Source organism: Pelobates fuscus, chromosome 6 (genome assembly GCF_036172605.1).
Source record: "Pelobates fuscus isolate aPelFus1 chromosome 6, aPelFus1.pri, whole genome shotgun sequence".
Classification (NCBI taxonomy): Eukaryota; Metazoa; Chordata; class Amphibia; order Anura; family Pelobatidae; genus Pelobates; species Pelobates fuscus.
Genome location: NC_086322.1, coordinates 138,713,280 through 138,740,448, shown reverse-complemented (window position 1 = coordinate 138,740,448; position 27,169 = coordinate 138,713,280). Strand labels below are relative to the sequence as shown.

At 39.0% G+C, this 27,169-nt stretch overlaps 1 protein-coding gene across 1 annotated transcript in view; it reads right to left on the bottom strand.

Annotated features, from left to right (window-relative positions):
- Positions 1–27,169, bottom strand: part of ENPEP (glutamyl aminopeptidase) — a 63,911-nt gene that overhangs the window by 5,187 nt on the left and 31,555 nt on the right. Inside the window, exons 5-17 of the mRNA XM_063458356.1 lie at positions 26,796–26,950; positions 23,042–23,155; positions 21,928–22,062; positions 20,563–20,628; positions 19,892–19,957; positions 19,653–19,807; positions 18,680–18,768; positions 14,887–15,023; positions 10,965–11,020; positions 2,951–3,101; positions 1,473–1,546; positions 1,291–1,392; positions 756–926 (exon numbers count right to left, since the gene is read on the bottom strand). Of these exons, the coding sequence (XP_063314426.1) occupies positions 756–926; positions 1,291–1,392; positions 1,473–1,546; positions 2,951–3,101; positions 10,965–11,020; positions 14,887–15,023; positions 18,680–18,768; positions 19,653–19,807; positions 19,892–19,957; positions 20,563–20,628; positions 21,928–22,062; positions 23,042–23,155; positions 26,796–26,950 (1,471 nt within the window). The remainder of the gene's footprint in view (positions 1–755; positions 927–1,290; positions 1,393–1,472; positions 1,547–2,950; positions 3,102–10,964; positions 11,021–14,886; positions 15,024–18,679; positions 18,769–19,652; positions 19,808–19,891; positions 19,958–20,562; positions 20,629–21,927; positions 22,063–23,041; positions 23,156–26,795; positions 26,951–27,169) is intronic.

Below are 27,169 nucleotides of genomic sequence, written 5' to 3'. Positions count from 1 at the left end.
GCATAATGACCACTGATGTATTTTGAAGTGATTATGGTGCAAAAACCCTGTCCACATTCAAAGACATTTTATGTTGCTGTCTGAGGTATAACACCACTTTCAGCAGCCATCATGTTAATTCTGTGCATATTCGGTGCACAGAGGTTCATTCTGAGAGTGCTAAAGGTCTGCAAAGATCAGAGGTTATTCAGCTGCCATCCCGGAGGCTCAGCATCCAGATGGACTTAGGTAAGATGCTAACCATTACAAAATAGTTTGTCCCATTACCAAGGAATGCTTCCAGGGTACTCCTGGTGTCATAACCACTACAGCTCAGAGTAATCCTTTAAATTAAAATTTCTTAGGTACCAAACAGAAAAATATGACACCAGAGACTCTGTGTGAAATCCTTAGACTGACACTTTGTTGTGTATCCAGACCCACGTTGACTACTAAAGATTTATATTCAAATTAATTAATAGCTGTAAATATAACTTGGTCAACCGACAAAAAATGTACTATTTTGTGTATTTTCTAATCAACTCTCACTTTGTAGACAGTAGGTATATCTGATATAATTCTAAGCCATATAAAAAGACGAGATATTGAATTCTGTTATGCTAGTATGTAATTTTTATTCTCGCAATAGTGTGTTTAATCATTGTTCCTATTGTGAGAGCTGCTGTCAATGCATTTTGACTAGTTAACACATTTATAAACAAAGAAAAGCCCAGACAGCATGGCACATTTGCCAAAACTCCAGTTTGTTTATTTACCTGTCTATAAGTGTTATATCATTTATGGATGCAAGTCCCTGAAGAAGTTTATCTTTTTCCTGAGCTAAAGTTGTATTTTGGTATTGCGTAAACATGTAGTCCCAAGATGTAGCATTACCAGATTCCATCATTCCATAACGATACACCAACTGTCTCAGGTTCACTGGGATGCTGGAATAAAAATGAATAAATTGAAATAAAATTGCATTTTAAGAGCCTATCCCTTTACATGCTTTCTGGTGATGAGCCTTTACCCATTGTCCAAAGGGAACCCAGTTCAAGGTTGGTCAACCAGGGATTTATGGGGCAGAGTATTTAGTGAGCCTGTTCTATAAGCCAACAAATTGTGCTTAGTCTTGCGCCTGTCTAAGAGAACCAAGTATCCTAAATGCCTGAGTAGTATGGGACATTTTCCAAGGTGGCCAAGATAACAGAAACAGATAGGAGTAGGCCTCTTACTATTTTGGGGAGAGTCAGTGTACACAAAAAGATTTTATTAGAAACCCTTATTTTTTTTAATTGTATCCTTGATTACCTTTCTCCATGCAACCAATCCTGAAACTGTTTAGATGCTTCATTGAGGGCATCTCTGTCTTTCATTCTGCATGCAAGTGTCAGAACAGAAGCTCGTAGAAGTCTAGATTAGAGTGACATACAGTAAGTTTCAGATTTCTTTACACAAGGGTGTTTTCCATTTTATAATGAACATATACTTACTTATCTATATCAGTGCCAATATCACTCCATCCGAGTTTATTGCTAATTGGCTTAACTTGCGTACGGAAATATTCCTAAAATATATTATATAGCTGGTTATTATAACATCACGTCAAAGGTTTATTACAATTTTTTTCCATTTCCAACTACACATAAAAATATCATAAAAAGAATATTGAGTAATAGTTAAAATTAATAAAACTATCTTTGGTGACAACTCATTTTCACAGTTTTCCAAACAACATGTTTGACAATTTGTCTCAATCACAAAAGATCAGATGAATGTTTTTGTTTATTGCTCCATATTTAGTATTTTCTCTCATACTATCTATGTTTTTTTTGCTCAGGAAACTACATTTCTATTTAAATATTTACAGTTACCTACCTATAAGAAAATGTTCAATATATTAAATGATATACTGACTAAAAACATTCCCATAAAAGAAAAAAAAATCTTAAGATCATCTGGCACTAAAATAAGTTTTAGCCAGACTAGCTGTTCTTGGCAGTACTTTGCCAACTTGTTCTCAACCCATAACTATCACTTTTAAAAAATACAAACCCTTGGTGTGTGTCAGTTAAAGTGCAGCTGTCATGGCATCCTTTTGAAATGGATTAACATGTCATGAATACATTGTGATAGCCAAATGACTAGATCATGCAATGATAAAAAAGACTATAAATATAGTGACTATAGTGATTACAGCTGTGCATGCGACTGTCCCTCTAACAATCAATTAGTTGGGATGCCATGTGCTTCATATGGCGGTGTGATAGCAACACGCACGTTATCTTGTCCTTCTGCCATCACATTGGAAGTGGATATAGAAATCTTCAGGTAAGTATATCTTTGGATCTACACATTTGCTAGCACAATGAACAAATTAACTCTGTACCGAACTAAATGTGAAAACGTGATTTGTGGTTGACAGGTTCAATCTCAGGGATCTCATTTATTACATATCAAATTTGAAACTGAAAATTTTATTGTCAAATTAGGTTTTGGTCATGTGCAACATGACAAGAACCAACAAATGGTTACTGCTCTTCCTGTGCGCAGTGATTCATGTAAACTAAATTTTGCTCTTTACCTGGTCCTGGGTTGGGGTGTACATTGTAGATTGATGTAAATGCAATTTACAATCTCGAACTCTGCTTCTGGGGGATATTGAACCCGCCAGATTATCCTATTATTTTTAGGCATGTTCAATGGTGATGTCAACTATCCCTGATTCTAACCAATTCCCCCCAAAAAATCTCCCCCCAAAAAAGAAAATAGACAAAGGACCAAACTTAGGGTACATCGACTGCAAAGGGGAAGGGCAAGGTGCATGATTAGAAGAGTCCATGCAGGTACGCTTATGGAAATAGAATGCGAGGCAATTAAGGACAGAAGATACAATGCTTAGTCAACATGTACTGCTTTATCAGCTTTGAAACGGATACATTTCTGCAGGGGTAATTGCTATGAATTTTACCTGAAATTTTGGGTAGATATCGTCAAAGCTCTCCAGCATGTTATCTAGGTACGATAATCCTGAGTACGCCCTTTGCCATGGTAGATAATTTTCTTCTTTCTTAAGGTATTTTGTTAAGTCTAAAGTGATGTTATAGTCCAGCTTCTCAGCACTGTGGACAGGAAGAGATAAATTGCATACTTCTCATATGCACAGAAATTCTATTAATCAAGCCCTTCATTTTAACGTCATGCAATTTTTATTGCCATTATTAGGCACCACTACCAAACAATTGGCATAGTTCCACGTGAAGCTTACTCCTCACCTAAAGAACAACGCTACACATTAGACAACCGGGGATTTACATAAATTATAGGAAGTGCAAAGAGCACTAGTAATGAACTGAGCTGATATAGACTCTGGAGATCATATAGAAAGGGGTTGAAACGAGAGCTGTATGTGACTATGAAAAAAATGGCCGAAGTATTGGTATAACAATGTCTAAGAACAGAGAAGGGGGTAACCCAAAATAATGAATATACTGAAAAAAGGGGGGGAGGAGAAGGGGAAGGGAGAAGTAAGAGTCTGTTACTAATGAAGAACAATTAAAAGTCCTTTATTGTGAATAGTGGGACATCGAGAGAAACTATCTCAGCAGTGACTGCCTGACAAAAGAGAGTGTCGGATATAGCAATCATAAACCGAGAATACAAAAGTCAAAAGACAAAATACATGAATAAGAAAAAGCTATGTACATAGTATAAATGGTAATAATAATGTACACACATAAAGTAAATAATAACAGGGTTGGTAAGGTAGCGCCGTAACGCTCAAACCTCAGAACATGATAATAGAGGAGAGAAAAAGTGTCTCTAGTAATATAGGAAGGCTTGTCAAATGAAATGAGATAATAAAGTATCAAGATAGATAGACAATCTAACCGGATGATGATAATAAAGTATCTAGATAGATAGACAATCTAACCGGATGATGCCGTGATAAGTGGTCATATAGTGAACAGATGTGTTAATAATACCCACAGAAGGTGTCTATAGGTATATAGACAATATATCCGGATCATGCCGTAATAAGCCTTGAAATACTGAACCGATATGTTCCTAATCTTAGCAGCTCATAGTTTCTGGCTGTAAGAGGAATAACCTCATATATAGTACACTATGATACAGAGCAACAGGCTTAGTCAGGGACAGATGGGCCTACAAGAATCAGAGCCGATCTCAGAGGTTATAGCCCCCAACAAGATAATCAACCTCTCTGACTTTCAGTTATCAACTTATCATATCTCTTTACTTAATAGAGGTCTTTCTTTTGTCCCCACTCCCTCCTGTAATGACTTCAATTGGGCAAAGGACTTAAATCTGTTCGGCAGAAAATTGGCTTTGACCCTTATGCATGCTAAAAAGCATCAAGATACGGCTAATGAATTGGGCCTATCTAGACAGGACTATGAACTCACTAAGACCCTAGATAGTCTTCTGGATGAAAACAATCCCTCTAGACCCTTAACCAACTTTAAGCCACAGAGCTCCTTCACTCCCAATTTCTCAGATACACCCCATGTCAACCGCTTTGTTCAATTCTCTCTACAGGAATTTGAGAAAATGGAGAAACACTATCCATACACCAGCAATTTAACCCTCAACGAACGGAAGGCCCTTAAAGAACTTAGACAACAAACGAATGTCATAATTAAACCAGCCGACAAAGGGTAATATTGTACTGATGAATCGCTCAGACTACATTGACATGTGTATGTCACATCTCAACGACAAGAGACTTACTATAGGACTCTCCCCTCGGATCCCACATTGATCTTTGTAGGAGAGTTAACTACGTTACTGAATGATTTTCTGGATCAAAGGATAATTTGCAAGGACGAATTCAAGTTTTTACTACCACACAAAAATCCAACTATTTCTACATTTTATTGTCTACCAAAGATACATAAGTGTACCAGACCCCCTCCAGGTAGACCCATTGTGTCTGGCAACAACTGCTTAACTGAATCCCTCAGCAAGTTTGTTGATAAAGTCTTGCACCCTTTGGTATTGGCATTGCCGTCCTACCTTCAGGACACCAAATCCACCTTGCTGACATTACAGAACGGTTCCACCTTACACACAACTAGCTAGTCTGGACGTAGTAGCAATGTACTCCAATATCCCTCACGAAATAGGGATGAGGGCATGCAGAGGCTTTCTGAATAATACAGCATACAACAACAAACAGATTTTATTATGGCTATCTTGGAGTTTACTTTAACTCATAATTATTTCATGTTCAATGATCGTTACTATCTACAGATTTCTGGCACTGCCATGGGGACGGCCTGTGCGCCAACCTATGCCAACCTGTTCCTGGGGTGGTGGAAGCAACATGTCATCACTACACCACAATTTAGCCGCTTTCACAATTACATCTTGAGCTGGCATAGATACATTGACGACATGTTGCTCCTCTGGACAGGGTCCGTCCCCATGTTTGAAGATTTTGTCAGACTTCTTAACGAAAACGATATCAATTTGAAATTGACCCATGTGATAGATCAACATGAACTGGTTTTCCTGGATGTTAAAATTTTGCTGGAACAGGATGGCACCATCCAAACAGAACTCTTTAGAAAAGCGACATCAACTAATAGTCTGTTGCATTGGGAGAGTCATCATCCCTTTGGATTGAAAGCCTCCATCCCTTACAGCCAGTATCTGAGGGCCAGACGCAACTGTTCAGTAGATCAGACATTCTACAATGAATGTAGAGCACTGAAATCACGGTTCAGGGAATTAGGGTACCCGAACCGTGTCTTAAAACATGCCTTCCATCGGGTATGCTGCATTGATAGAAATACTAGCCTACATTCTACCAAACCAAAATCTGAATCAAAGGCCCCCTGATGTATTGCAACCTTCGATCAGGGCTGGAAACCTATGTCCCAAGTCCTCACAAAAAACTGGCCTATCCTCCTATCCAACTCAGAACTCCATCATGTGCTACCAAAGTACCCACCCTTAACAGCTCGCAGATCGATCAATATTCATGATCAACTTGTACATAGTCATTTGGCACCTCCACAACCATTAACCACCTGGCTATCAAATATTAATTAAGGGCACTTACAAATGTGGACACTGCAAGGCCTGCCAGTACATTTCACTGTCAAAATTTACCACCTCTACCCAAACTCAAAACAGAATTGAGACTAATGCTTTGGTTAACTGCAGCTCTGTGCGACTCATTTATTTGATCACCTGTAGCTGCGGCAAGCAATATATTGGAAAAACTTTTCAGCAGTTTAGGCGCAGGATTCTGCAACATGTAGCCTCTGTCAAAAATACCACCAAATCGACTCCTGTGGCAAGACACATTCTCAACTTCCATGATGGCAACCCAGATGTATCCAGAGTTTTTTTAATTGTTTTCCTCTCCCCCCCCTCCGGTTTCCTTTACCCACTCACACATGTTTTGAGCTAACACACCATCGCAGAGAGACTAACTAACGGCCGCGACCCATTTCCGGGTCGGTGGAACGCAAAATGAAACGCACACGTCGGACGCGATGATGTCACCAAGCTCAACAGCGTAACGTACGCGATGACGTCACCGGGTTCCATGCCGCGAAAAAGAGAATTGAAAGCCAGCTGATGGATGTTTACAATTTAAAGGGGATGTATATAAGGACTGGGAGGGGGGATTGTTTATTATGCTGCTATTTTTCACTGCACTTTACTGCACCAAGTCCCTGAGGAAGTCCATACTTGGGACGAAACGCGTAGGACGTATGGTGACAAGCTGTTTGTTTTTATATTTAAATGTAAGTCATTAAATACTTTTTTACTTCACTCTGGAAGTGCACTACATCTTTGTATATATCCTTCTCTTTTGAGATACATACATCTGCTTTATGATGAACGTGTGAGGAGGGACAACACTACATTGGACACGGAAAGAAAAGATACTGCTTAAGGCTGTTTTAATTCTACAAATTTGTGAGTGACCAATTGTGATTATATACCAATGTCAGTCCCCACACAGTTAAACGCTATGTTTCTTTATTGTGTCTGTATTTAGCAGATATTCCCCCACTCTTCTGCCTCATATAGATTGTACATTTCTGAACATTCCTTCAGTTAAGGGTGGTATGACACCTGGACTGGGATTATCTGATACTTTCTATCCTTCTATTCATTTATGCACCTCCAGTGCGCAAAGGTATCTTAAATCAGATCAGGAAAATCACCCGCTCTGCTTGTACTTTTAGATACATTTGTCCTTTATTGGATACTTGTTATCGCTCTGTATCACTGCGTACTATACATGAGGTCAATTCTCTTACAGCTATAAACTACGAGCTGTTGAGATTAGGAACATACCCGTTCAATATATCATTGCTTATCACGGCATCATCTGGTCATATTGCCTATTTATTTAGACACTGTATGATTTCATTTCACTTGACAAGCCTGTTGCTCTGTATCATAGTGTACTATATATGAGGTTATTCCTCTTACAACCAGAAACTATGAGCTGCTAAGATTAGGAACATATCGGTTCAGTATTTCAAGGCTTATTACGGCATGATCCGGATATATTGTCTATTTACCTATAGACAATAAGGAATAGTGAGTGCGCTTACAATAAATAAAATACAGTGTTAATCACACCTAAAAAATCTGAAGGGCATATAACACATTTGATTACAATGCAATAATACCAAAGTGCTATAGTGCTTTAAGAAATTTACACAATATGTGGAGTGCCAAAGTGCATATATGTGCAGACAAGGGATATCCAATATAAATAAAAAAAGGACTGATATACTTGCAGAGCTTCTGGAACAAATAATACACGGCTCTGTAATACAAATAATACAACACCTAGTGCAATATGTTTGTACAGTGCAAAATTAACAATAAATAAATAGGTATCTCACTCACAATGGTGGAGTGGTTGAAGTACCACCCCAAACTATCAGGCTCCAGGGAGGATCAGCCCCCAGTGATCGTGGGATCCACTCAGTGTAGAAAGAACGTGGGCCAATCCGGATATGTGTAAACCAAGAATTTCTTTATTACCAATGCATAAAAATATAAAACACCAGTCTCCTGCAACCTGCTACCGATAGTCCGAGAAAGAGAGAGAAGGTCTATAATCAGAGTGTCCTCCTCGCAGCTCAATCCTCATGGATACACGGATACACGGTGTAGGTGCAAAAACTTCCGGATTGTTTAGATGCAATGCATTTCTCCCCTCCCACGGGGCTTTGCTTGAAAAAGCCCCGTGGGAGGGGAGAAATGCATTGCATCTAAACAATCCGGAAGTTTTTGCACCTACACCGTGTATCCGTGTATCCATGAGGATTGAGCTGCGAGGAGGACACTCTGATTATAGACCTTCTCTCTCTTTCTCGGACTATCGGTAGCAGGTTGCAGGAGACTGGTGTTTTATATTTTTATGCATTGGTAATAAAGAAATTCTTGGTTTACACATATCCGGATTGGCCCACGTTCTTTCTACACTGAGTGGATCCCACGATCACTGGGGGCTGATCCTCCCTGGAGCCTGATAGTTTGGGGTGGTACTTCAACCACTCCACCATTGTGAGTGAGATACCTATTTATTTATTGTTAATTTTGCACTGTACAAACATATTGCACTAGGTGTTGTATTATTTGTATTACAGAGCCGTGTATTATTTGTTCCAGAAGCTCTGCAAGTATATCAATCCTTTTTTTATTTATATTGGATATCCCTTGTCTGCACATATATGCACTTTGGCACTCCACATATTGTGTAAATTTCTTAAAGCACTATAGCACTTTGGTATTATTGCATTGTAATCAAATGTGTTATATGCCCTTCAGATTTTTTAGGTGTGATTAACACTGTATTTTATTTATTGTAAGCGCACTCACTATTCCTTATTACCTATTTAGCACTTAGGAGATCTCACCAGGACTCCCAGTGAGTTGCAGCTATTTGTTTCGATTTATATTGTGTATGCTCGCTATACATATATTTTCCTCCTTGTGCGCCATTTAACCTTCCGTCGATATATATTTACCTATAGACACCTTCTGTTGGTACTATTAACACATCTGTTCACTATATAACCACTTATCACGGCATCATCCGGTTAGATTGTCTATCTAGATACTTTATTATCATCATCATCCGGTTAGATTGTCTATCTATCTTGATACTTTATTATCTCATTTCATTTGACAAGCCTTCCTATATTACTAGAGACACTTTTTCTCTCCTCTATTATCATGTTCTGAGGTTTGAGCGTTACGGCGCTACCTTACCAACACTGTTATTATTTACTTTATGTGTGTACATTATTATTATTACCATTTATACTATGTACATAGCTTTTTCTTATTCATGTATTTTGTCTTTTGACTTTTGTATTCTCGGTTTCTGATTGCTATATCCGAGAGCTGTATGTGGAAAGGACTGGTAACTCTAGTGGTAAAGGTGGACAGTGAAATAGAAAAATTGTGAAGAGCTGAGTAGGATGGAGAAAGGATCTGGGCACTTGATTACTGCTCAGTATTTATCTCCCCCACTGAATAATATTTTCCATTGCTTCTACAGACTGTAAAATCTGACCTGACTTCATATGTCTACAGACATTTAAATATCTATGTACTGTTCATAATAATAATAATGTGCCTTGCTGCTCTTCAAACATCTTCAAAGACTGGCAATGCTCATTTGGCTCTAAGACCCAAGCAGTATGTTTTCCTAGTACAAGGAACAGAAGTATTGTTGTTTAATAAGGAAGAAACTCTAATGTGTAGGCTCCATGTTATTGTCTTCTTGAAAGCAGATAATAATAGGCCAACTATTAATGACTGGGCCCGGGAGAGATGCATTTAAGTTATTATTGTGACAGATGAAGCTGCAAAGCTATATTTATAATTGCTTGGTGTGTAATACCAATATTTTAATGATCCTATGCAGTTGTTTTGAAGCTGTCTGCTGCCTCGTTTGTGTCATTAATGAATATGAGGAAGAAATGCCAGGCCAGATTCTGCACTTTGTAACTTCTGACGTGCTATTGTGAGAGAAATCGGTCATCCGCACTCCCTAAGGCCTCTATACAAACTTTGTCTGTGGCAGTTATAAAATTGGTTTCTATCTGTCCTGTGTTTACAGAGAGAACTTGGGATTGTTGATTACACGCAGAAATTCTCAGAATGTAGCAGTAAAGGACACGTTGCTTTTGCTGACCATGTTAATTGTTTTATTTATAAGTTTAGAAACTAAGGGTCACTGAAATCCACACCCCATGGGTTTTTTTTGTTTGAGGGGACAGGGAATGGGGGGGAGAGCAAACAAGTATTGTAGCATTGTGGACTACCAATACACTCTTTACAATTATCACACTTTCTCATAAAATACACCCATATGTATTAATGGTTTCTTAAAGGACATAACAGGCTTTCTTTGGACACCCCATATATATTCATAACAAAATTAGTACAAATGAAATATTAAAGTGGAAAACAAAATTATTGCAATTATTTCTAGCCAATAGTGCAGCTAGAAAAAATCTCAAAATAGATGATTTTATCTGTCCTCATTGTGGAAAGGATTCATATGTCTAGGATGTCAGTCATTTTTGAATTTCTGTTTAACCTGCTCATGGCATACTGTTTGCAAAAGTAGATTCTCCCAAGCTATTTTACATTAGAGTTCTTGAGTCATTTCAGAAGCCCATAGAATTTCTGTTTTTGTTTAGATTTAATGCCATGGAATTTTCTCACGAATTTCATTAATGCTAATCTAGTGTTATATTTATTATATTATATACTAAGTATATTCTGTACTAAGCAGAATTAGAACTTTGACAGACAAGTGCTGACAGAAATGAATGCTTTTTAGTTATAGAAAATACTTCACCTAAAGACTTGTTTACTTATAGAAATATACTGATTTCACAATGAAGCTTGCCTGTAGGTTATAAAATTAAGGGAAAAATTAAATGAGCAAACGCTCTATAACCCACCTTGCCAAAGCAAAACCATCATCAATTATACCTGCTCGATCTCCTTCAGAAAAAATCTACAAAAATAAACAAAATGAATAAATTGCCCACAATGTTACTTACACCTCATGTAAAGATGCAACATGCTTCAAAATAGTGGATTCTCAATTATAAGTAAAGTTTGTTTTAAAAAAAAGATTGTTAAAGGAACATTCCAAGCCCCATAACCATTACCACAATCTGTAGTAGTTATGGTGTCAGTAGTGTCCTAGCATCCCCCATTCTAACTAGTCAAACTATTTTAGAGAAGTTCGACCTTTTATCTGGTGTCTGCCGGGGGGAACTCCTCACCTCTACAACAGCTGGGTAAGAGCTGGAAGCAGTTTTCCCTGAGCTAAGCTAGGCAATGTAGGGCTTAGCTCATTGTGTGAAACTGATCGACTGACAGACTCAGACAATCAAGCTAGCCTTGGAATACAGGGCTTTGTCTGTGAGAGCTAATGGAAGCTCCTGAGCAAGGGATTCCGTCTCTCACTATGCTGCAGTCAGTGGCGTAGCATGGGTCGCCAGCACCTGGGACAAGGCAAGTATTGCACCCCCTAACCTGTGGACTGTTAGCATGCTCCGAGTGCATAAACAGGTACCTAGATAGTCTCGTTCCTCCTTCCCTACCCCTCCTTTTCTTTGATGTACGTGACACTGCAAATGACCCCAGCTAATTCCTTCCTTCAGCCGCTCAGGAACCACTTGTAACGATAAAAGACCAATTTCCCCCCCAGTAACTGGACGACACCGAGTTCTGGAGGTACAACACAATTTTATTGGCCACACACGGCTTTTCTGCATACCCAGATGCAAGGGGTCTACCGCACAATCATACAGGGTTGGATGCTCCCCCTAGACTGCGTTCATCTATACGAAATGGTGGCCACCCAGGGGTGCATTAATTAATGACTTCCCTTGCGGTTTCACACTTATGTTGTGAACGTTCTGATTGATTGGTGTAAACGCTCCAATGGGGCATGGGGGCGGCCACGCAGGGAAGCACTCATTAATTGCTTCCCTTGTGGTCTGTGGTTTAACACTGATGTTGCGAGGTGAGAACGTTCTAACCCAGCATTCTAAATGGGGCATGTGGGTGGTCCCTGTTTGGGAGGCGAATGGATTCCCTTCGCAGCAGCCCTCCAGAACGGGAAGTGGGTACAAAATATGAAAATACAAGGGACACACATGAAAAGAAACAGGGAAATCCATGAACAGGCAGCGGTTCTGCCACACAGCTCCCCCTTAACCACAAGCCGTCATACACAATCTGATCCCAACGGATCGGCTTGGGGATGTCCGGGGGAGTACTCACGGATCACTTCTCCAGGTCCGTCTGTCTTGAAAACACGTCGGCATTCCCATTTTGCTTGCCGGGTCTATAATGAATGGTGAAGTCATACGGTTGTAGAGCCAGGCTCCACTGTGACAGCCTGGCATTGTCCCCACAACTATCAGTGTCACACACATCACAAAGACAAGGCTGGTAGGGAAGGAGGAGTGAGGTGCCCATTACCAGCATACCGGTGTGATACCATTTAATAGGCATTTACATAATGCCTATTAACAGCATTATGATACCGGCAGTAACTGCAAATGGGAAATCATGCTATTAATAGGCATTATATAATTCACCGAAAAGGATTACATGAGGACAGTACAGCTGTAATTAGGAAGACAAATAATGTAAAATGCTGCAGTAGAGGTAGAGGTGTAACTACTTACAATCAGGGGCATCAGAGAACTTCTGGCACCATAACTTCTACTGCGTGCTTTATTGCAAATGATGCTTAGAGTGTTCCTTTAAGTTTTAGTCTTTTTGATACATAACATATAAGTGATCAATTGTGGCTAAATTTTCAATAGCTGACCACATTTCAAAATAAAAATAAAATCCAAAGTTGCGCACCATAACAAAATTTGTTGTGGCCCCCCATTAGGCAGAAAATGCACGCTTCTTAATAAACATTAGATGGTTATACCTGTATAAAAATGGTGTTTACTAGTGTTACTCAACTACACTGCTCAAAAAATAAAGGGAACACAAAAATAACACATCCTAGATCTGAATTAATTAAATATTCTTCTGAAATACTTTGTTCTTTACATAGTTGAATGTGCTGACAACAAAATCACACAAAAATTAAAAATGGAAATCACAGTTTTCAACCCATGAGGGGCTGGATTTGGAGTCACACTCAAAATTAAAGTGGAAAAACACACTACAGGCTGATCCAACTTTGATGTAATGTCCTTAAAACAAGTCAAAATGAGGCTTAGTAGTGTGTGTGGCCTCCACGTGCCTGTATGACCTCCCTACAATGCCTGTGCATTCTCCTGATGAGGTGGCGGTTGGTCTCCTGAGGGATCTCCTCCCAGACCTGGACTAAAGCATCTGCCAACTCCTGGACAGTCTGTGGTGCAATGTGACGTTTGTGAATGGAGCGAGGCATGATGTCCCAGATGTGCTCAATTGGATTCAGGTCTGGGGAATGGGCGGGCCAGTCCATAGCATCAATGCCTTTGTCTTGCAGGAACTGCTGACACACTCCAGCCACATGAGGTCTAGCATTGTCTTGCATTAGGAGACATTAGGAGACTATATTTAAAAGAAGAAAAACTACCACAACAAGAGGACATAGTCTTAAATTAGAGGGACAAAGGTTTAAAAATAATATCAGGAAGTATTACTTTACTGAGAGGGTAGTGGATGCATGGAATAGCCTTCCAGCTGAAGTGGTAGAGGTTAACACAGTAAAGGAGTTTAAGCATGCGTGGGATAGGCATAAGGCTATCCTAACTATAAGATAAGGCCAGGGACTAATGAAAGTATTTAGAAAACTGGGCAGACTAGATGGGCCGAATGGTTCTTATCTGCCGTCACATTCTATGTTTCTATGTTTCTATGAACCAAGGGCCAACCGCACCAGCATATGGTCTCACAAGGGGTCTGAGGATCTCATCTCGGTACCTAATGGCTGTCAGGCTACCTCTAGCGAGCACATGGAGGGCTGTGTGGCCCCCCAAAGAAATACCACCCCACATCATTACTCACCCACTGCCAAACTGGTCATGTTGCAGGCAGCAGAACGTTCTCCACAGCGTCTCCAGACTCTGTCACGTCTGTATCATGTGCTCAGTGTGAACCTGCTTTCATCTGTGAAGAGCACAGGGCGCCAGTGGCGAATTTGCCAATCTTGGCCTGCTGGAGGTCATTTTGCAGGGCTTTGGCAGTGCTGCTTCTGTACCTCCTTGCACAAAGGCGGAGGTAGCGGTCCTGCTGCTGGGTTGTTGCCCTCCTACGACCTCCTCCACGTCTCCTGTACTGGCCTGTCTCCTGGTAGCGCCTCCATGCGCTGGACACTATGCTGACAGACAGCAAACCTTCTTGCCACAGCTCGCATTGATGTGCCATCCTGGATGAGCTGCACTACCTGAGCCACTTGTGTGGGTTGTAGACTCCGTCTCATGCTACCACTAGAGTGAAAGCACCACCAGCATTCAAAAGTGACCAAAGTATCAGCCAGGAAGCATAGGAACTGAGAAGTGGTCTGTGGTCACCACCTGCAGAACCACTCCTTTATTGGGGGTGTCTTGCTAATTGCCTATAATTTCCACCTGTTATCTATCCCATTTGCACAACAGCATGTGAAATTGATTGTCACTCAGTATTGCTTCCCAAGTGGACAGTTTGATTTCACAGAAGTGTGATTGACTTGGAGTTACATTGTGTTGTTTAAGTGTTCCCTTTATTTTTTTGAGCAGTGTATAAACAGTGAAAATCTGAAAACACACAGCTTTTTCTTTTATTAATATATATCATAAAAAAATCTTGTAGATTGTAAAAAACTGAAAGTTGGGTAAAACATTTCATCAGTTCATTGTTTATATTGATGCTTACCGTATGGTTGGACAGTAATAAATTAGACAGTTCATTCCAATTGTGAGTGGCATAATTTACCCGGAAAAACCCAAAGTGCTTTTTATTTATTTTCAAGAATCCATCATTAAGAGGGTCATGTGGCTTCAACTCTAATCCTGTGTAGAAAATATAACAGTACATAAAAGAATATATATTACTCATATATTTGCTATGAAGTACAGGCTGGTGTTTATGTTAAACACTTACATCTTACAAAATCAAGAAAGGAAGGAAGATGCCTCGCCCTACATTATATTTCATTTCACTCATGCCATCTCTGTGCCCTTTTGCTTTTACTACGACGTACTTGAAAGGACACTACTGGCACCAAAGCAATTTTAGCAAAATAAAGCAGTTTGGGTGTATAGATCATACCGCTGCACTCTCATTGATGAACTCTCTGCCATTTAGGCGTTAACTCACTTTGTTTATGCAGCCCTATTTACACCTCTCTGCAGCCTTCCTAAACACTTCCTGTATAAAGAAATCTTATGTTTAAACTTACCTATGTTTAAACCAGGCATAAGGTAGGGACAAATAATTTTCACTACAAAATCATACAAATAAAAAAAAAAACTCTTTCTATCTCTCTTGCTCTCTCTCTCTATACACAGGCACTCCTCACTTACCGACTGGGTTCCGTTCGTATAACAAGTGAATTGGTCTGTAAGCAAGGACTGGCGCGACAACCAAGTCTTGTATGCGCTAGAGAGCTGGTCTATGTTCGGCGAATTCCCTCGAACATAGACTACTCTCTAGCATGAGGAATCTCTCAAATCTATGTTTGAGGGGAATTCCCGAGACTCCGATTCGGGAAATTCTCTGCGCTAGAGAGCTGGTCGTATGTCCAAGCAGTCGTTATGCAGGTAAGTTGTTAAGTGAGGAGTACCTGTGTAATGGCATACATTGCATACGCCTGCCACAATGCTAAACCACCCCATTCTTGGCAGGTCCTATACCAGCAATCTAATGCCCGCTCTTATGAGAGCAATCCATTTACTTGGGAAATGCTTTCTCCTGGGACTTTCTGCAGTGCAAGGTTTAATAGGGCCCTGGAATGAGGCAACTGTGACACCTTATACTGCAGAGAGTCCAAGGAGGAAGCATTTTCCAAGTAAGTAGATTCATTTCATAAGAGCAGGTATTAGGTTGCTAGAGTAGGACCTGCTAAAAATGGGCTACATTGGCGTTATGGCAGGCTTGTGCAATGTATGATCATACAATGTAAATAAGCCCCCATTATTTTAGCCTAGGTGAGGTGTTTTTATAAAAAAAAGCTTTAACAGTCTGTGACCCTTGAAATTGCTGTTTAGTGAATGAATGAGTGCGCTTCATCAATGAGGCTTCTTCTGACGTTGTTTGGGTTTCCCTTTTGTGAAAGTTTGTTGCCATTGCACCAGTGTAATCCAATTGTATGAATTTGTTATACACTATAACAAGACTCACAAACATAGACTGCCTAATACATACATACATTCATACACACACAAACTGCCCAATACATACACATGTAAACTGCTTAATACACACACACAGACACAGACACACACACACACACACACAGACACACACACACTACCTAATACATAAACACTGCCTAATACATACACACAAACCTTCGAATACATACACACAGATACTGTCTATTGCATGCACTCATCCACATACATAATACATACACATACAACCTGCTTAATACATAAACACACATCCACTCCCAGTACATAGACACACGTATACAGTTGAGTTTGAATTATTTAATAACTCTCGTTGGCTATTGAGAAATCCACTCTAGAAAGGATTGTGGATTCCCCCATTCATCAGTCTTCACTCTACCTGGGCAATTGCAACATTTTGGACATCTGTTCCCATATAAAAAAATGTAGGGTTTCAGATTTCACTTTCACAAGGAATAGCTGCCTAGACTAGGCATAGGCAACCTTCGGCACTCCAGATGTTTTGGACTACACCTCCAATGATGCTTTGACAGCATTATGGGTGTAAGAGCATTATGGGGGATGTAGTCCACAACATCTGGAGTGCCGAAAGGTTGCCTATCCCTGGCCTAGACATTTCTAAGGATAAAGTTTCTAAGCTTGGGTCCAGTGTTCTATCCTTCATAGCCTCTTAATAACGCTTCCAAAACAAAAAATCCTTGCAGTACACTTATCTCTAACTCTCTTCTTGGCTTGGGGATTCCCCATTAGTGCCATGTTGGCCAGGAAATATTAAAAGTCTTACCAATACTGGAATTTTCTTTTCCTGGCCATTTATATAGCAGCATCAACATCCCACCCTTCGGTGGATGCTTTATAATAAGACTAAGGCTTCTAAAGAGGGAGGGGAATTTATTAAGATCTGTTAATTGATACTTCTTGTCCTAACTGCTGAGTGGGGATTTAATTCGTTAGTGGGCAAGAATTTTCCTAATTATTGCACATTCTGTTTAATTTACAATTTCTTATGTCCTGCTCTGTTAATAGCCTTTTATACCTTGGGGAGCCTCCTCAGATTGATTAGAGTTCAATTTACAGAGCAGAAGATATAAACTTCTAAACTAAGTTAATATCTGATAGAAAATGAAACAATTATTTATCATGCAGGCTGCAGCCAGAAGAGCTGTTGCTAGTGTTGTATGGACAGAAACAAAGTGATTTTACTCCTACTTGGCAATTGACAATTGAGCAGCGAAATTGAAGTAGTGTGATCTATACATAAAAACTGCATCCTTGAGGTAAAGTTGCTTTGATGCCTATATTATCATTTTAAGGTTAGCTCTCTATTTCATAGGAAGTTGCATTAAGATTGCAAAGATTGGTGACCCCTCCTCCTAGAGCACTGGGCTCTGCTCTTTGCATAGAGATCATTGGGTGGACACTCTAATTATGATATTAAGGGCAGGAGGACATTTTGTCCTCACCCGGCTCCCACCCACAGTGGTGGACGGGGGCCCTAGTTATAATATCAAATGGCTTAGTGACCTGCACATGGGAAGTGGTTGCAGACATTAGGTCTTCCCCCTTTTAATATTATAATTAGGGTGCCCACCTACTGGTCTCAGGTGAGTGCAGGGGGTGGACAGTGAACTATTTATTTTAAAGTCCCTAATCCTATGCCCCATGTGATGGAGCTTTTATAGTAACTTGGCAGCAATGACTACCTGGTCACTGGTTTTAAACTTTTAGTAGCTATACCCCCACCTGCCACATGGCAGGTGGGGGCATAGGGAGGTTTTAAACCTCCTTTATAGTTATATGGGGGTCTTATTATTCCCAAAGGCATTTTTATAAAATTTGTTGTTTAGAAAAAACAAACAAAAACCAATAATAATGTTATGGCTGCCTATCAAGTGCTTGCCATTTCCTAAAGTCTGGACCAAATTCAGTTTAAAATTGAACTGCAAAATTCAGATATTGCTGAATAGAGTAAAAAGTGTCTGGATTGTGCAGTCCAAATGGCCCCCTGGATCTTTCTCATGTGATATTTGCGTGACTCAGGATGTAGCTGGGGCATACTAACCAATCTCACCGTGCATATACTTTACAGCAATACAAGGATGCAAAGCACACAACATTTTCAGAGACATATTACGGGGAGGATGGGTGAGGGACATTGGGGTTAAATACATTTGCCATTAGGTATCCTCTCTTTGGAAATAGGCAGGTAATCACATTAACCAATCAGAAATCTGACTTCATACAAATTCCAAGAAAATGGATACATGTTACTCTAATGGGTCATTTGGCAACTAGTAAAATATCCTGGTACTTACCTGCAGATACAGACTTGTTGTACAATATGGTATGTGTAGTGCCGCTATTGGCAGTTCCATAGAATGTTACTGGGATATTCCACAAATAGCTTAAAAGATACAGAAACATTTCTATGTAAAAATGTAATAAATAATAATGAGTCAAATTAGAATTAAAAACATTAAGACAATTGTTCTTTTTAGTTGTGACAGATATCAGTTTCAAATACTGACACTAATAACCCAAAGGTTGGCTGTTTAGGGTGCAGAGAACAGAAAAGAGTTAACATAGATTTTATATCTATTATTTTGTGTTTGAGCACCAGATAGTTTAAAATGGAAAATAGCATAATGTACAATACTGAGAAAAACAAAACACATCTGGTGAGATCGCTCAGTGGGCTAATGCATCATCAGTGGAATCTGTTCAGCCCTTGGGTTGCAAGTTCAAATCCCAGCAGAGATTACTCAGCCTTTCATCCTTCCGAGGTAGATAAAATGAGTACCATTAAACAACCCCTGGATGTTGGGCTAAGGTAACATCCCCAGGATATACTTGAAAGCCAGAGTAATCTGAATGTACTTTTCCTGGTTAAATAATTTGTTTAATATTAGTTGTGCCCTGAAATGACATAGTTGCGCTCTTCAACTCTTAGAATGCTTCAGTGTGCTAGGAATTGCGTGTTGTCAATTGCATTAAGGGAAGGATGGAGTAGGTGTATGCACCCTAAGGCCAAATCATGTTTGCTCTATGAACAATAACAATAAAATGTTTTACATCCATATGTGCTAAGCTATCTAGTCTGTTTACGTTCTCATTGTGCGAGGATACCTGTTATAAATCAGTGGTTCTCTATTTTTTATTCAAGGTATTGCATGACACGGCAATTGTTGGTGTTTTTAATTATAAACGTTTCACTTTAAATCTATGGATAATGAAATGAAATTTACAATACAACAATGTTTAAATAAATGAAAATCTCTATATACATACTTGAATTCAGAGGGTGGTTCAGCTTCATTGGCTGTTGAGTCCAAGAGAAAGCGTCTCTGTATTACAGTGGTCGAGCTCGAGTCCACATTCAGGACAGGATAGCCCATCTGTCTAGTCCAGGTATCCATCACTTCTTTCACTGGTTCATTACTTGCCTAAACAAAACGTCAATAATTCTGAATTGTGGTTCCCTATTCCAAGGCTAACTTTAGAACATACAGTTAATTGCTCTTTCTTACCTCTGCCAGAGAACCCCAGAAATCATCTGTTTTAGCATTCATGTATTCATACTTTTTTAGGTAATTCTAAAATAAGTAAAAAAGGGTTTAATGGCAACTAAATCCGGCAAATACAAACTCAGGTATATGGAAAACTTTTTCTATAGACAAATTAAAAAAAAAAAAGTAAATACAGATTACAACAAGGTTAAAATTTTTCAAATCCCAAAGTAGGTCTCTAGGTCTCTGTAAATTCAGCTGAAGGCATCAAGTACAGCTCTAGAGTACTAAGCATTTCTAATGTTGCATTTCTTGTTCTTTATTTCCAATTAAGTTGCTTGATGATATACCTAGAGTGCCTGGACCATACCATTTTCTTCACTTGCTGTATGGGTGTTTGCCACCCCCAGGTCTAGAGCACCTAGTCCTAGGCTCTTTAAGTGTTCGGCTTCCTCTCCATGTTTGGATTATCAAATTCACGATTCAGTGTGAATAAGACTGAATTACTTAAATTTCCACTCTAGATGCATTTCAACACGTTGACAATCTACTGAGCTTTGGTTGAACTGTGAATGTTTTTTGCCAATAACCAAGGTGACTACTATTATTTTGCCCAGATAGGAGAAAAAAATATTAATTTGAGTTACATTTGTTTTTTATAAACATAAAGATTCAAATCTGCTACACCTTACCTGACACCCTATTTTAAATTTTTCAGGAGTAATCCACTCTTCAAGCATTCTCAAAATCGATGCACCCTGGAATAAAAAGTGTATTTGTTTTTGTTTGTATGTATGTATATATGTATAGTATATATATAAACTTACATTTTAAAATTGACTAATTTCTGGTAGGTATTCATTTATCTTAAAGGGACACTGTAGGTGATTTAAGTGGTCTGGGTGCAATGTCCCATGTCCCTTAAGCCTGCAATAGTAATTATTGCAGTTTCTAAGAAACTGCAATAATTACCTTGCAGGGTTAACTCCTCCTCTAGTGGCTGTCTACCAGAGAGCCACTAGAGGGACTTCCAGAATTGAAACAGACTTTTGCTCCGTTATCTGATGCTGCACCTCACGCTCTGCATCAGGACCTCCAGCGTCAGATTTTCCTCATAGGAAAGCATTGAATAATGCTTTCCTATGAGGAACTCCTAATGCGAGCACGGCCATTGCCGCACATGCGCAGTAGGTCTCCCCCGTCGATGTCGGCGGGGGAGGAATGTGAGCGGAGCTTGACTCAGCGTCGAGGGACATCGGCGCTGAATTCAGGTGAGTGACTGAAGGGGAAGCCGCGTGGGAGGGGGGCACTGAGGGATTCTACAGTGCCAGGAAAACGGGTTTGTTTTCCAGGCACTATAGAATCCCTTTAAAGCTTAACTTTATCAAATGTAAAAAAATATATAAATTTGTGACTGAAAGAGAGAAAGCAACAGATTGTATTTGAAACATAGTTTTTAACTAAAAAAAACAATTTTAGGCACCTTAACAACTTCATCTAAATCACTCTTACCTCAAGGTGTTAAACTGAGTTTGAATGTTTTAACTCCAAAGTTGATTCCGATACCAGCTTCCCCCAAGGCAGCATCCGGTTTCTGAAATTTCACTTTCAGGAAGTGTGGAGTGCCGCCAGGCAAGGTTGCCACTGATTGGCTGTGAGTGGTCAGCTGATGCTCTCAGCAAATCATGACTCCACATTCACAAAACTGGCTTGGAAAAGGTATGCTTCTTTCCACTCTTAGCCAATCAGCGGTGCCTGTGCCCTGCTCGGTTCTCAAACTGAATTTGTACCCAATTAATGTGACACCCTTCAGATTATTATTAGCCCCTTTCCACCAATAGTGCAACACAGTGAGGGCATTGTCATGGCAATAATGAAACTAAAGTCCCTATCATCATCTGACAGTAAATATATATTTATAGAGCAGAGCGCGTCTTCCACTATCTGTAAAGTAGAGCGTTTTTATACTAAGTTTCAGAAGTTAGCATACTTGATATCTTAAAAAACTTCTCTATTGTTAGTAAGCCATACAGAAATATAATTTTAATATTTCAAACCTTATTGTAGGATATGGCATCAAAAACCGATGTGATTTCAGCAGGGGTTGAAACAGTAACAATTATTGGATGAGAGGACAGTAAAGCGTCATCCTTCATCACAGGTAACAAGTCATCAATTAGAATCTGATCAAGCTGAAAAAGAAAGAGTGTAGATTAAACACCGTGGGAAATATTGTTTAAAAACACATTTACAAAAATATATCTACACAAAGTTTACTTTTTTAAATGGCCATTCTGCTGATTAAAGCAGTTCCAACAATTAAAATATGAATGTTATTTTTTGTAGGATAAAAACAACCTAAATCATTTGGAAAAGTAAGCATCAAAAATTAGGGTTGCATTGAACCTGATATTTACTTACCGGTATGTAAGATCAATCTATCTAATCTATCTTTGTAATGATTAGTTGGATTACATTTTTGCAATGCATTTAATTCTCTCTGAAACAAACAATAATAATAATAATAAAAAACTAAACTAAAAATAACTGGGGAGACTGTGAGATCTTTGACAGTTGCATTGCACCTCCAGAGCAGAAAAGGTGCATGCAATGACCTGCCATCTTTTCCAAACTTGGCACTTTGAGCTGTTTGTCAATTATTCAGTTTTATAACCTCTCAACTACGGGCCATTTAGTTCTCTTTTCAATATTTCTGGGCTGGACTACTTGAATCTGTTTTACATGCCACAGGGCCACAAAATAAATGTATTGTCAACCACTGCAGGGAAGCTTACAAATAATACTGCTTTCTTTACTCCACACAATATTCTACATGGAAACATGGTAGAAGCAGTCTATCAGGAAACAACATGACTGATGTTCTCAACAGGGTCCTTACACCTTTAAACTGGTACCTTTACACACCACCTTTATATATACTGAATAGATATTTTATGACCCTCAGTCTCACACCCATATTATCATTGCTTATAAATAAAATAATTTTGAAAGCCAAAATATGGTCCTCTATCTGAGATAATGCTGGGACTACCCCATGTTATTTGCATATGATGGGCTGCTTGTTTGTGTAGCAGGGCCAAGTAGGTATTTTTTTTTTTTACCTACTGAAATATATCCAAATCAGGTAGACGTAAGCAAATAATTAAATACCATGTTCCAAGAGGGTTCAGCTTTATTCACACCAAAATATTCAAAAAAGCTGGCAAATCCTTCATTCAGCCACAAGTCGTCCCACCAGTCCATTGTCACAATATTTCCAAACCACTACAATTAAGCAAAACAAAGACAGTTATATTAATAACATATTTTAAAACATTAGTGAGAAAATGATCCTTACATTCCCCTATTTCTATTATGAGACAGAAAGCATTTATTTTTGGCAGGAACAAAAATCTGCTCCTAAAATTAGTAGAACTTACTCAAGAGCTCATGAGTACGTTGCCTACTAGGAAGAGCTAAAGAACACTGTGACTCTCAAAGACTAATGTGCAGTCCAACAAATGCAGGGATCACTTGCAAACCCATTGTGGTTTAGGACAGACCTGGGCACCTCAGGTATGGTTATTATTGATTGTTTAAAAAAAGAGTGTCCCCACATGTCATAATTATTACCAGTCAAAATCATCATATCATTCAGGAACTCTAGTGAAAGAAAATTTGGGAAATATAAAGAATAATATTTATTATCCTATTAGTCCGACTAAACAGATAACAAAAATATATTGTTTTAATGTCTCTATGAAACATTTTGACCCAGCATTATAGTATTACTCAGCTACTCTCAAAGGGCATAAAATAATATAGATATTAATCCTGAAGGATTCAAAGAAATTGTAAACAATCGCCTATTGTTTCTTGCCTAAATATGTATTGCAGGGGGAATAAGACACGTCATCTTTGTTTGGAAAAATACATTTATTAACTGATTACTGATTATTCTAGAGGTTCAGATAGATATTCCACAAGGAATTTGGGGTCAATGTCCTAAAAATATTTTTGTGCTATATCTACACAATATAATACGCATAGGGATTGTGGTAGTGCACAAGTAACTATTTTCTTTGGTTTTTATTATATATATTGTGGCTAATGTGTACTATGGTCATTGCGACAGCCCAGGAGTAGTGGGAGTCTGAGTGCAGGATTTATTTTTTATATTGATATAATACAATTGACCTTTTCTTAAGAACACAGTAAAAGATTAGATTACATAATAGTTTAAAGTAGTACAAGATACATTGATAACGTGTCTGATACCCCACCTCCTATAGACTGTAAACTCGTTTGAGCAGTGTCCTCTTCAACCTATTGTTCCTGTAAGTTTTCTTGTAATTGTCCTATTTATAGTTAATTCCCCCCTCTCATAATTGTGTAAAGCGCTACAGAATCTGTTGGCACTATATAAATGGCAATAATAATAATAATAATAATAATAATAATAAAGGGACAATATTTGCTTAGAACATACTTTGAGGGACACTATAGGAGACCAGCAGTTCTAGCAAATGGTAGCCTTGCCCTAGCCATACAAACCTATATTGTATTTAATGCACATATTTTTTGAGGAAAGGGGGTATTATTCAGTGTACAGTCAGGTCCATAAAAATTGGGACATCGACACAATTCTAATCTTTTTGGCTCTATACACCACCACAATGGATTTGAAATGAAACTGCAGACTTTCAGCTTTAATTTGAGGGTATTTACATCCAAATCAGGTGAACGGTGTAGGAATTACAAAAGTTTGTATATGTGCCTCACACTTTTCAAGGAACCAAAAGTAATGGGACAATATTGGCTGCTCAGCTGTTCCATGGCCAGGCGTGTGTTATTCCCTCATTATCCCGTTTACAAGGAGCAGATAAAAGGTCCAGAGTTGATTTCAAGTGTGCTATTTGCATTTGGAATCTGTTGCTGTCAACTCTCAATATGAGATCCAAAGAACTGTCACTATCAGTGAAGCAAGCCATCAATTGGCTGAAAAAACAAAACAAACCCATCAGAGAGATAGCAAAAACATTAGGTGTGGCCAAATCAACAGTTTGGAGCATCCTTAAAAAGAAAGAATGCACCGGTGAGCTCAGCAACACCAAAAGACCTGGAAGACAACAGAAAACAACTGTGGTGGATGACCGAAGAATTCTTTCCCTGGTGAAGAAAACACCCATGACAACAGTTAGCCAGATCAAGAACACTCTCCAGGAGGTAGGTGTATGTGTGTCAAAGTCAACAATCAAGAGAAGACTTCACCAGAGTGAATACAGAGGGTTCACCACAAGATGTAAATCATTGGTGAGCGTCAAAAACAGGAAGGCCAGATTAGAGTTTGCCAAACAACATCTAAAAAAGCCTTCACAGTTCTGGAACAACATCCTATGGACAGATGAGACCAAGATCAACTTGTACCAGAGTGATGGGAAGAGAAGAGTATGGAGAAGGAAAGGAACTGATCATGATCCAAAGCATACCACCTCATCAGTGAAGCATGGTGGTGGTAGTGTCATGGCGTGGGCATGTATGGCTGCCAATGGAACTGGCTCTCTTGTATTTATTGATGATGTGACTGCTGACAAAAGCAGCAGGATGAATTCTGAAGTGTTTCGGGCAATATTATCTGCTCATATTCAGCCAAATGCTTCAGAACTCATTGGACGGCGCTTCACAGTGCAGATGGACAATGACCCGAAGCATAGTGCAAAAGCAACCAAAGAGTTTTTTAAGGGAAAGAAGTGGAATGTTATGCAATGGCCAAGTCAATCACCTGACCTGAATCCGATTGAGCATGCATTTCACTTGATGAAGACAAAACTGAAGGGAAAATGCCCCAAGAACAAGCAAGAACTGAAGACAGTTGCAGTAGAGGCCTGGCAGAGCATCACCAGGGATGAAACCCAGCATCTGGTGATGTCTATGCGTTCCAGACTTCAGGCTGTAATTGACTGCAAAGGATTTGCAACCATGTTTTAAAAAGTGAAAGTTTGATTTATGACTGTTAATCTGTCCCATTACTTTTGGTCCCTTAAAAAGTGGGAGGCACATATACAAACTGTTGTAATTCCTACACCGTTCACCAGATTTGGATGTAAATACCCTCAAATTAAAACTGAAAGTCTGCAGTTAAAGCACATCTTGTTTGTTTCATTTCAAACCCATTGTGTTGATGTATAGAGACAAAAAGATTAGAATTGTGTCGATGTCCCAATATTTATGGACCTGACTGTATGTTGCTGAAGATTCAAATGATGTAGATCAGTCTCTATAACCACGTTAAACCTTAGTACAAATAGACAATTTTAGATTTATTTAAAGGAACACTATAGGGTCAGGAACATAAACATGTATTCCTAACATTATAGTGTTAAAATCACCATTTAGGTGGCTTGCTGCACCCGTTCCTCTCTTAAAAGGTAATAAAACGTACCTTATTTCAAGAGCCTTGAGGGTTCACAGCCCCCACCCCTGATCTGCCTCCTTGGCTGACATAATCAGAATTGATGATTTCAGCCAATCGAATGCTTTCTAATAGGCAAGGAGGTGGGAAGGGGCGGGGCCAAATGCCAAATTGGCCAATCACCACCTTCTCATAGCGATGCATTGAATCAATGCATCTCTATAAACAAAGTTTATTATCTACATGCAGAGGATGGAGATGCTGAATGTCATCAGCACTGCCCCAGGAAGCACCTCTAGTGTCCATCTTTTCTATGAAAAGGCAGTGTTTACATGAAAATGCCTGCACAATACCACAAATATGCATACAGCTACAGTGTTAATAAATATAAAAACATACATAGCTAATTAAGTAGAATATGAAACAAATAAAAAATAACTGTACAAGACACACATGTGGCAACTATGCATTCACCAAAACAGCATTGTATAACCTGGAATGCGATATGTTTACCTGATGTGTGAGTTCATGAGCAATTACAGCTGCTACTCTCTGTTTATTTATAGTGGCAGATTCATTAGGATCATAAAGAAGATTGTTTTCACGATATGTGATCAGTCCCCAGTTCTCCATTGCTCCAGTGCCAAAATCAGGTATTGCTATTTGATCTTTGTTGGAAATTAATACAAATAAATTATAGACACACACACAAAAAAACCCCCCACAAACTACAGTTTTCAATGCTGTGGATGCATTATAAACAGTCAGTTAGGGAATGTGAATCAGTAAAATATATTAAAAGCTAATTTCTATTCTTGTCAGTAAATAGCTTCCGTAAGTGCAAAATATAAAAGAGAGCGCATGTACTAAATAAATAACAGACTAAC